Source organism: Aythya fuligula, chromosome 2 (genome assembly GCF_009819795.1).
Source record: "Aythya fuligula isolate bAytFul2 chromosome 2, bAytFul2.pri, whole genome shotgun sequence".
In the NCBI taxonomy this organism is placed as follows: Eukaryota; Metazoa; Chordata; class Aves; order Anseriformes; family Anatidae; genus Aythya; species Aythya fuligula.
This window is the reverse complement of record NC_045560.1, coordinates 129,987,667-129,999,937: the sequence shown is the minus strand read 5'-3', so window position 1 is coordinate 129,999,937 and position 12,271 is coordinate 129,987,667. Positions and strand designations below refer to the sequence as shown.

The following is a 12,271-nucleotide window of genomic DNA, read 5'->3' as shown; positions in this document are numbered from 1 at the left end:
GTCTAGCAGAAGGCACAGGGATAAAAATAAATGTAAGCGATAATAACGAAGTCACTAATGAATCATAATTGATGTGTGCAAGCTTGACTGGAGTTACAAGAGGTTTTTAAACTGTTACGTGTTAAGGAATAATCTCAAAGTAGGACACTTGTTAGGATGTGCCACCATTGTTTGGGTGACACTTGCTTTTCTTGCTCACTTGTAGCTGTTAAATAGACACTAAATGCCCTCCTGCTGTAAATAAGCAGAGTGCTGAGAGGAATACTTGCAGGTTGCAAATTAACAGGGAAGTAGTCTCTACAAGTCTTACCGCTATCAGGGATGACACCCTGAATTATGTCATACCTAAAACAAATCTATCCTATGAGGAATGTTGTGGCTTTAAAGATTTTTATATGAGTAGCATTGTGTTTTTTTTCATTTCCAGAAAATATAAGTGTTGTCCCTTTGGCTGAGTAGCTGGAAGTCGAGCCATGAACATCCATGGCTGCTGCCTGTGTGCTTTGCACACACCTTCCAGATATTTTAAAGCCAGCAATGCCTGTAGATTAGCACAGCTCTGACAAGCCCTGAGAAGTTTCTGGTGCTGGTGTCCCCATGACTGTCCTGCTGCAGGGCTGGAGGCTGCCCACTCTCAGGAGGGAAGGCCCAGTGGGGTCTGCAGCCACTCCAGCTCAGTGAGACCACAGGTGAAGGCAGATGTGTGCCAATGTCCCAGGCAGGAATTCGGAGCGGCTGAGACATGTACATGTCCCTCTTAGCATCCCCTGTCACTGCAGAGTGCTTGCTTGTAGGGCAAGGCAGTTCAGTCACCCCTACCAGCTTCAGCAGATGACAGTCAGGACCCGCAGTGCTCCTTAGCCAGCATCTGCTGGCTGGGAAGATCTCCCAAACAAGCCTCTTTGAATTGCTAAATCTGGGAAGACAAGCTTGAAAAAGCAGTTCACATGTTTTCGGTAGTCACAGATGAGATTTTGAAGCTGTTGCTGGGCACGTTCTCCCTGAATATCTTAGTTTTGCCTGAGTGGAGGCTTATTAAAGACTTCAAGAAGAGTGCAAAGATTTGATAATTTAAAACTCAATTAGTATTGCAAGGCTAGGCTCTGATCTTAGCAACACAAATTTAGTACTGATGACTCCTCCCCCCCCCCCCCCCCCCCAAAAAAAAAAGGGCGGGGGGGGCAGTAAATAGTAGAAAAGAGCATTTCTTTTAAAAAATGGAATTCAGCCTAGAAGTAGAAAATCATATTATCATTGATATGAAAGTCTGATCTTTGCTGGAATTCCTGGGGGTGATCACCCATGTAAATTGGATCAGAGTTTGGCCCCTATTTTCCTGCAGCTGAGTAATATTTGGTCTGGTTCTCTTTCACGCAACTCCAGCAACATGAAACAAGCCCCAAAGTAAGAGTAAGTTGCATTTATTCTTAGTTTAAACTCCTTTACAGTGACAGATTTGTTAGTATTAACAAGAACCAGTGTTTGTTTTTCTTCCTGTTGTCAACCTCATTCAGTCTTTTCTTTCATATATTACTTTAAAAATGTTCTTGATCTAAATCTCTTTCTCAGTAAGGTGAGGAGGAGCTGTAAAACCGGAGAATACAAAGTACCACTGTAATGTGTCAGAAAACAGTAGTTGAAAGAGTGCTGTTTCCTCTGTTTATTTGAACAAATGCAATTTTTAAACTATGCAAAGTTCACAAGTTGATACCAGATGTACTCCTTGGCTTTGGCAGGAAACTCAAGTGCAAATACTTAAAAGAAACAAAAACCACCTCAATTACAGTGGCATAAAAATTCAGAAGGCTGTAACCATGAACCAAAACACTACATTTTCATACATTAACTTAGTAGCTACAGGAAATATGTGTCCTTTTCCAAGCAGGATTATTTTGTTTTGCAGAGGGAAATGGGGTTTACAGCCAGTGGCCCTGATCTGTAAGTGCAGGGACTTGGCTACTGCCCATGCGGGCAGGTATTTTTATACGTGTGCTTACATGATGAAGCACTGAATTTGGTTTTGTGAGCAGCTGATGTTAATAATTAAGGGCTTTGTCCAAAACCAACTGAACTAGGGGTAAAATAAATAAATAATAAAAATAAATGATTCATTTAATTGATTTCAGGGTTAAGCTTCTGGTTGCAGACATTATGTTCTTGCTGACATCATTAGTTAAATTTGTCTGTAAGAAATTGGGAAGGAATGAAGGAGTGACTTCTGCAGAACTCTTAAATGCAGGCACTGACTTGAAAAGGCTCCTGCCTCGCACTTAAGATCTTATCTGTTAAAGAAACGTTACTTATTTTATTTCCTTGCCAACTCCAAAGTCAGGTCTTGCACAATGCTCAGACACCTACAGTGCCATTGAGAAAAACTTCTGATGCCTGACTTCTGGTGAGACCTCACAAACAGTCCCTGCCTGGTTCAAAGCTACAGCTTTGGGCAGAGCCCCCAATGGTATTTATTTGGTGTTGCGCTGCTGGTGTGCTTGGCCCATACCTATGGGCTGGGGACCTGAACCTTCCCCTCCTGCCAGAAGCCCTTTTGGGGCAGAGAAGAGGACCTCAGTACATGAAATAGGGCTCAAATCATCCCCCAGACATCTCCCACCCACGACAGCATGGCCAAATCTACGGGTTTGGGTGCCTGCTTGCCACCTAACGCCGGGGTAGCTGCTGCAGTGAGGAAGGGGCTCCTCCAGCAAGCACGTTGGACGGGGTCCAGGGATGCCACATCTGAAACCAGCCGCCCAGCAACACACCTTTATGAAGAAAACGGGATATCCTTCTAAGGATGCATCCAGTTACACCAGGATGTCAATTAGCCAGAGGTGTGTGTGCTGGCAGAAGCCTTTCTCATAAAGAAGGCAGTTAGAGCATAATTAGGGTTTTCTTTGGTGTTTTAGTGCTTGGATGATGATGATGTTTTGCAGACACAGCTCGTGTCCTGGGGTGCAGAACCTGTGTCCTCTGCCCAGGGGACTCCTCTTGGTGGTGCAGTGGCTCGAGGCTTGCTCTTATGCCCCGCTGCGGTCGTGTGTTGGTGTTTAAAGATCAGAAAGTATTTGAATGCTTTTCTTTAACTTTTCATGCAGTATCTGAGTCCTTCTCACTGTTTATATTCCAGAACAGTTTATTTTTCTAGACCCAGAATTTCTTTTTAGAAAACTCTTTTTTTTTTTTCCTTAACTACAAAATCAAGTGTGGAACATGGCTATTAACAAGCGTGCGTGCTCTGGGATAGATGTGGTTGTCCTCCCTGTGTCCAGGCCTTTAACTTTCCTGTGCTGAACACCCAGTTAATTACCAATGTGGTACCTAAGCCTTAGATAAAATTGCTCCTTTGCCCTTAACATGTGATATTGATGATGGCTGTTGTTCTTGACAGAGTCCCTAAATGGATCTTGGAAAGAAGGAGGATTTGTGCCTTCTAGTACCAGCAGCAGTGGATACTGGAGCTGGAATGCTCCCAGTGACCAGTCCAACCCATCCACCCCATCTCCACCTCTGTCAGCTGACAGCTTCAAAGCTTTCCGAACGCCTTCCCAGCCAGATGATGGTATTGATGAAGCTGAAACGAGCAACCTTCTCTTTGATGAACCCATTCCCAGGAAAAGAAAGGTTAGCTTCCTCTTCAGTTCCATACCCATAGGCACGTTGGGCGTTGGTAAACTTACTTCCATGAGGAAGGAATGGGTCACCCCCATTCTGTGTGCATATCCCTCCTTGGCATCTAGTGAACATAGGTGCTGAGCCTGGTCCATATGTTAGTGGTCTCCTCACTTACTGCACACGCTGCCATCAGCACCGCACATTTGCTGGCAGATGGTGAGGTTCTGCAGAGCCTCCTGCTCGGAAAACAGCAGCGTGCTTTCCAGAAGGTGTCGCCTCTGGCCATTCAAGGGATTTCTGTCCCACTGTGGCAAATTCTTTGCATGCAGGAGGCAACAGGCAGCCTTTACGTGTCATCACGAAGACTGGATATGGACTTGATGTTTCATGCCCCCTGGAAGTGCTGTTTGTCTGACAGCGTGTCAGTTGCCTTAATGCTGCGAAGCTTTCTCTGCACAAACATATGGGGTGAAAACAGGAGAGGGAGATGAAACCCCGTGGCTTTTGATCCAGTATTAGCAGTGGCCGAATTTATCCATGGTAGGAGTGCAAAAGCAAACTAAATAAAGCACAGCGTAAAAAAGAAAAAAAAAGTCCATAAATAAAAGCAAAAAAGCACCACTATGCCATCAAGCAGGCTCCTCTTGAAGAAAAAGAAAACAAAGAGATGGCACTAGTCCAAGTCCTCTTCCTTCCCAACACAACAGGACAGGTTTTACATAGCAAGATGAAAAAGAGCTTTTTGTAAGAAAGAGAAAAACAATTTATTCTCCCTTAGTGACTTTGTTTCTGGCTTAGTCTGAGGCAGTTAATTGCTTCACCACCAGCAGGAAGAAGTTTTAATGATTGTATAAACATATTCAGATTTATCTTCTTGCTCCAGAAGTTGCTTATTTGCTGACCCACACTGTTCTGCTCGTGTTTGTGGGAGAAGGGTGTAAAATGTGTTTTGTTTTGTTTTGTTTTCTTAAAAGGAAAATATATGTATTTTGGAGGACACATTTCTTCTAATTTATTATAAGTTAGACCTGGTTGTTAAACTAAAGGCAGAGATGATTTTGGGCTGTGTGGCAGCAGGAATGCAGAAGTGTGCTGCTTGGCCTTTTACTTTTCAGTTAAAGTTACGCTTATTATCATCACTCCTATTGTTCAGCTGTGATTAGACAGATGGCTTTACAGCTGCCATCGTTATTGTTATGTAAGTTGTCTTTGAATATTTCTATTTATGTACACACCACAGATACATTGCACTATCTGTTCCCATTCTCATGAATTTTGCTCTGTATGGGCAATGTTTAGTTTAGGTAAATAACAACAATACCTGCTATACTATGTTATGGATGAACGGAGTTTCCTGTGGTTCTTTGATTTTGGCCCCAGCATGGCACTCTGCCTGAGCACATCTTCACGCATTTAGAAGCTGAAATAAAAATGTTCAGGTTAATTCTTCTTTAGAGCTTCAAAATCAGAAGGAATAGACATGGAAATAGTGATTGGTAACCTGACTTTGACTCACTGAAATTTCTTCATTGCATGTTAGCAACCACTTCCACTAAGAAAGTTGTGTAAAAGTTTCCATTAAGGTAGTCGTTCCCCACCAAATCATTTAATGTTCGGTCATTTTCTAGAGTAAAACTTTAAAGCCTACTAGGCAATTTGGTCAGAAATGGAAGTGTGGTTTACTTTCCATATTTCTATTGTGTGAGATTTCATTTGGTTAATGTTAAAATTACTTCTTTTTTTTTTTTTTTTTTTTTTTTCAAATTCCTAGCATTGACCAAAAAAAAAAACTAAAAAGACCCTAGAGAGAGATTGTTTTTGCCATGTAACCAGAAATTGATGTTAAATCACTCTGTGTTAATAAAGGTACCTACAGTGTTCATGACACCACATCAGAATTCCTAAGATGTAAATGAAAAATGTGATCTTCATCTTGTCACTGTGGCTGGTGGTGTTTTGTTGTTTTTTAAGCTGATGACAGTATTCAGTCTTTTTTTTTTATTGTAAAAGTAAGAAATTTATCTGTTAGAATTGCTAGATTGTTTAATTTTAGGAAGAAACAGAATGGTAGTTGTACTGTCAGATTAAAAAAAAAAAAATTGCAGGGAATTTATGTGCAATTTACTCCAATGTAGAAGATTTTTGTACAAGCTATAATCAGTACCTCAGGTCTTGAAGCACCTAGCATCCGTACTTTAAAACAGGAGCTGTTAGACTGCCAGATAGCTGTGAGAACACGCTACTACAATCAGCTCAGGTTTCAAAAAGCCCATCAGCTCAGATTTTTTAAAAAATTATATAATAGTTGTTATCTTTATAGCAAATGCTGAAACTTACATGTACTCACATGCCATTCCAAAGGCTCCAAACTCTTTCTCTTCAAGATACAGAGGAAGCATGTTATTAACTCTAAAGATATGCTTGGTCTGTTGTGTTTTTTTAATTGAACTTTACATGAGCATATTCATTTAATCTTGCATGTAGTTAAAATTATAGGTTAATAATACAATATTTAGAAGCTCTTCCTCATGTTTTCTTTAATAATACATTCTGTTATAAGAGAGGATGTGATTTTGAGGAAGCACAAATTATTTAGGTATTAACAATCTTTATATGAAAGGTATAAAGTTGGTGTCATCTGGGGGTTAAGTTGGCTTTTAAAATATCTGTAAAATTCTGTAACTTCTGTGCAGTTTGTTACCACGTACTGTGCTTTAAACTGATGATTTGTATTCTCCAGTCTTCAAAATAGTGAAGATGGGGGTGGGTTACAGTCAGGTCTGCCGTGCTTTAAATCAATGACAACTCAGTCTAATGAAATTATATATGCACAAGAATCTCATTAAAATGAGATTATACACTAGTCATTAAAAACATTAAATGGAGTTAGTTGGAATTCTCATTCACTTGGCCAGGCAAGGGTTGTAGGAGCGTCATGTCATGCCAAAGAGCAGAGAGGTAAACTTTTGGCACAAGCTATTCCAGTGGCTTTCCACCAGAATTTGTTGGGTCCAGTGGGATTGCACTGTCAACAGAGCAAATTGCAGTATTACAAATTCAGAGTTAGACACTCTAGACCTTCAGTGATGTAGCATACAGATAAAACAGTGTTTTGTAACTGTGTTTGTTTTGGGTTGCTTTTTTTTCCATCTATCTTCCATGCAACTAAGAATATGTTGCTTTACTCATAAATTTCAGAACTCGATGAAGGTGATGTTCAAATGCCTGTGGAAAAACTGCGGAAAGGTACTGAGCACAGCTGCAGGGATCCAGAAACACATACGGACCGTTCACCTTGGGTAAGAGACCGGTGTCTTCAGAAGACAAAAGGATTTGGTATAGGAGGCAAGCAGTCACCCTTTGCCAGGCAGATGAGCCAGATTATCCTTGTCTTTTCTAAGATTCCCAGCTTTCTGATGAAATTGTGGAGCAGTGTGTTAAGGTGAGCAGGAACTTTTTCCAACAGTAAGGCACTTTCTTTTCTGAACTTTTGTGAACTTCACTAGAAGGTCAGGTGCAGCTGTAGATCACTAATGTCCATGCAACTCGGCAATATTTGATAGAGAACTGTTTTTACTCCATACCTGTGCTCTGCACATCACACCCAGACTGAAGCCACGTGAAAGATGACAAGTTTCAAGGTCTGGCATGAATACTTCCCAGTTTTGTTTCATATCACATTGGGTGCCTGCACTGATGCAGATTCAAACCAACTCAAAAAAAAAAAAAAAGAAAACTAAACCAAGCTGAAAACTTAATTTGTGTTTATGTGGACTAGAAGCAAAAGCTCTTGTATGACACAAAGTTTTTTCAGAACTTTAGTTTTCAAGTAAAACCTCCTGTGCAATTCTCTGAGTGACCTAGCTGTTGAATACATAATTACAGGGGGTCCTCATGCTGCCTCGTGGTGTCATTGAGAAAGCAACCAGGGCAATGAAAAAGGGAAAAGGGCTCCAGGTGTTGGCTTACATGTCTATGTTCTTTGAATCTTTTTTCTCATTCCCCTTCTTATGGTCTTCACCTGTGAGATACATGGAAATATATCTGGTGTGTAAGTCTGTTAAACAGTGCTTAAAAATTAAAGTGACCATGAGGGTGTAGTCTGGTATGGAGCTCTGGAGAGACTGGCAGGCTTGCAAAAGTGGCAGCCATTGCTGTTGGGCTGAGGTTCTGAAGAGTGAGGTTAGCAGAAAAAATCTCCTTATAAATGCCGTTATACATTTTTCTCTTTGTCCTGTATATTGCTGGGACGTGCTTTTCATGGCCTGGGGCAGGCAAAAGTAAACAGCAGAACTTCCCTAGAATTTGGAGGTTGCAGCTTTCTGGGGGAGAGAGGCTTTTGGTGGTTAACTTAATGTGGTCCAGCAGATAGTACTTTTGATGGACCCTTTCAACTGTGTTGAATCCCTGCCCTCTCAGTGTGTTCTGTTCACTAAGATAGTAAAGGACCATGAAGTTGGGCAAGCAGGCTGAGAAATAAGCTCGGGGCTGCTCTTGGGGTGCATGCCTGGAAAAAGAGAAGTCCAGCATTCAGCCCTGATAGGTCATGCACAGGAGGACCTATAGGGCTCCCAGGCTTCCCATGAGGAAGATGGGGCAAAAATACACATGTATGAGCTCTGAGTTACATTTGTATACCATTTGACGTGGGAATGTGCTAAAATAGTGGTTTGGGATTTCCAGATAATGTGTAGCCTGTTGGAAACTGCTGCTTTTGACTGGGCTGCTTCACTGCCAGCACTTGTGCTCTAACACACAACAGAGGGTGCTAGGGAATGCAAGGGCATTTAAGTTCCTTGTATCTCCCCCATCAGTAAGTCTTCATCTGGAGGGTAGGACCAGAAGGTCCAGCACTGGCAAGCCAGCCCTTACATGTCCTTCCTCTGCCTGTGTCTGAGGCACTGTTACCTAGCAGCTTTTTCTGTTACGCCAAGGAAAGTTACAGTGAACCATGGCCATAACTGTATTTGATTTAAATAATGCATGATAAGATAACAAATTATTTGCTGTTATGTTAGTAAAATATATCTTGCCCGTGCCTGTTATCTCGACGTGTCCTTCTGTGGTTTCTCTGCCATTTATGAAGTTAAAGGGCTTTGCAATTCTTGTTAACTTCAGTGGTTAGCAGTGGGAAGCAAATACTGATATTTAAGTGGAAGCGTAGAAGTTAAACATCAAGTCCAAGGTCAAAGAATTAGTTCAGAATAACATAGAGGGAAAACAAGTTTTAATTCCTGCTTCTTTTCCCTTCAGACTAGATGATTTTCTTTTCCTCTCCCCTTCCCTGCGGTCAGAATACTGATCAAGTAGGCAGAGGTGAAACTGGGAATATTAATTTGTCAACAGTACGAATATATGTGCTCATGCGTGTAGGACTTAAAACTCACCTTAGTATTCTTGCTTTCATTTAATCAATTATTCTTTGTCTCGATACAGACGTGTAGGAGAGTCTGACTACAGTGATGGAGAGGAGGATTTTTACTATACAGAAATCAGGCTCAACACGGACTCAGTAGCTGATGGCTTAAGCAGCCTTTCCCCAGTCTCTCCATCCTTAGCATCTCCTCCTTCGTTTCCCACCCAAGATGCAATCCGTCCTGAAACTTCCTGTGCCAAAACTGAGACTAAATTGATGACACCTCTGAGCCGCTCAGCTCCTACCAACCTCTACCTCGTACACACGGACCATGCTTACCAGGTAATGCGAGTGAGAGGGAGTTCCACTGCTTATACTGATTCCATTAATGTAGAAACAAATGCCTGATCACTATGTTTGGCTTCTGAAAAGCCAAGCCTAGTTTCAGAGGGTTCAAGTTTGATGGGGCAGCCAGCAAGATTTGTCTCATTTAAATCTAATGTCTTCATCTGAGCTAGTTGTTTGTTTATGCTCCCACCACAGGCAGTGGACTTTGGGTTATTATCTATCCAGCCACGCGTAGGTGCATCCTTCAGGTAGAGGAGAGCTGCTCGGTGTGTTCCAGTGACTACCCACAGACTGTACTCACTTTCTTCACTGACTGTAAGGAAAGGCCAAGGTGACATGTTCTAACGTGGCCTCCTGTGTTGTAAATGATCTCATTCAGTCAGCTGAATCCCTCCCAAAGTGTTACCCATACAAACAGAGCTGAAACTGTGTCTGGAGGCAAGTACCCAGCAGATGCCAGGAACAGTTCATTTCCTGTATTTGTACCATGCAAGATGTCAGTTTGCATATGGGAAGTAGAGCAGCAAATATGGAAAGACGTATATGGGATCCTCCTACTCTTAAAGGTAATTCTTTGCAAATGGCAAAAATCCAATGAGATCCAAAGTGCTGTTCCAAAAACTTCCAATTAAGTTTAGACAGAAAGCATTAATTGTAAAAGTGCGCTAAAATTTGGCATTTTTCTTTTTGTCTGGATACCATATGGGAAAAGAAGAATTAATGCTTTGAAGTGGTGTGGTCCGTGACCTGCATATGCACTGGAGAACTGAACTCTGTTAAATTTATCAGATGAAATAACTTTTGTATGCAGCACGGTGCAGATGAAGCCCTTTTGTTGTTTGTCTGGAACAGACCCATTAAAGGGGCAGAGGGAACCACCCAGAGACCACAGGCTTGTTTTGGACTCCCAAGCGCTGTGGAAAACTTGGGTGGAAGTTTGGCATCTCAGGGGGGTAGTTGCATCAGGTAGTGCAGCTAAGATACAAGAAAAAAAAAAAAGTAGCTTTTTTCAAGAAAGAAGCAGCAGCAGTACAGTAAAACAAATCCCTCTGGATTTGAGGAGAGATTGATCTTAAATCATATAGGCAGTATTTGTTTGGCTAGAGATAAATTTTAGTGTAGGAGTGAAGCTGGGAAGTAAGGGAGAACAACAATGAGTTATTTTGAGGGGACTGTAGGATGTTATTAGTGGAGCTGTATGAAAAGGCAGTATTTGGACTTGATCTCATTTTCATTAAATCATTTTGATACTAGGTAAGTACTATAATAACAAACTCAGGAGATGTCAGCAGTACTGAGATTTGTGTATCATGCTTACATGACTGGATGATCTTAAAAATGATACGCTTTTGGATGCAATATAGTGGCAGAGTATGCAAAGTTCTGCACCTTAGGAACTAATTAGATGTTTCTGCTCTAAGCTGAGGTAGCTAGAAAATCACAAAAGGAGGAACTCTCTGTTTATCAAGCACAGAATGACTGTGAGTCAACAACAGTGGAGATGTGAAGGGAAAAAAAAAAAAAAACAAAACACAACAGTTATAAGTTGTCTCAGGTGAGAAATATAAATTTCTTACGGATATTTTTATGCCATTGTACGAGACCGTTATATAACTTAGCTGAGAACCTGAGTATGGTTCTGGTCACCCACATTCAAGGATGGTGATCTCAACTGGAACAGGTAGAAATAGGTGATCAGAATGAAGAGATACCATCCAGCACAGGGACTGAGAACTTTGACAAAACAAGATCTGGTAGGGGATGGGATTGCTGCCGTGAAGAGCATTAGCACAAGAGTAGCTTATTATAAATTGGCCATAAATATACTTTGATTGGAAATCAGGTGGAAATTTCCAAGCAAAGTGAAATCATGGGTATAGAAACTCTTCAACCCATTTTAATATTATGGTTGCTTACCTGATGGAAAAGATTGTCTAAAATGTTAGCCTGAAAATAGGGACTGTGCTTGAAGTGCAAAGATGCATTTGTAGGAACCAAAGAACATGGTGATTGATTGTCTAAATCTCATCATGTCTGAGGTAAATATTTAGGCACTGTGAAAAAAGAATTGAGCATCATAGTATTTTAGGAAACTGCAAATTAAAGCAATTTGAAACTTTTCATACCTCACGTTTCATTATGAAACAACTGCCTGTACCTGTTAAATTTAGCTACAGAGTAGCTACAGGTGGGTTCTTTCAGCATTTAGGATTCCACTTGCAGGTTTTACTGGAATCCCTCGGGGAGCAACCATGCTGGCACTGACATCCCAGGAGATGCTGAGCACAGGCACTGCCTCACTTTCCAACCCATTGCCTTCAGCTCCTTCTGGCAAGAGTGCTGCCATGATTCAAAGCCAGTGTGGGTTCATGAAGGCAAAGTCATGCCTTGCTAACTTAATATGCGTTTGTGGCAAGATTACCCAATAGTGGACAAAGGGAAGAGTGTGGATCTGTTTTTGTTGTTGTTCTGTTTGTTTTGTTTTCTGATTCTAACAAAATTTTGATGTTGTCTCTTACAGTGTCCTTCTGGATAAAATATCCAGTGTATAGCTGGATGTATACACATTATTGTGGGTGAACAATTGGCTGAAGGGTCGGGTTCAAAGAGTTGTGGTAACTGGGGTTACATCAGTTACAGTAACCTGTATACAGGAGTTGAGTGCACACTAAGTGAGTGTGTGGATGGTGCTAAATTAGGAGGAGTCATTGATTCCCTTCAGGGTAGAGAGGCCTTGCAGAGAGATTTTGATAACTTAGAGTGCTATGCAGTCACCAGTTGCATGAAATTTAACAAGAGCAAGTGTCAGATTCCGCACTTCGGATGGAGTAATCCTGGATGTACATATAGTTTGGGGGACAAGTGGCTAGAGTCCAACCCTGCAGAGGGTTTTGGTTGATGATAAGCCTAGTATGAGTCCACAGTGTGCCCTTGTAGCCGAAAGGGCCAACTGTA

The 12,271-nt window shown here is 41.4% G+C and overlaps 1 protein-coding gene across 5 annotated transcripts in view; it reads left to right on the top strand.

The window, feature by feature from the left end:
- The window catches only part of ZNF704 (zinc finger protein 704), a 95,217-nt gene that overhangs the window by 59,226 nt on the left and 23,720 nt on the right, over positions 1-12,271 (top strand). For all 5 annotated transcript variants that reach the window (XM_032183061.1, XM_032183060.1, XM_032183059.1 and 2 more), the window contains exons 4-6: positions 3,389-3,621; positions 6,811-6,911; positions 9,049-9,310. In XM_032183061.1, coding sequence (XP_032038952.1) covers positions 3,389-3,621; positions 6,811-6,911; positions 9,049-9,310 — 596 coding nt within the window. The remainder of the gene's footprint in view (positions 1-3,388; positions 3,622-6,810; positions 6,912-9,048; positions 9,311-12,271) is intronic.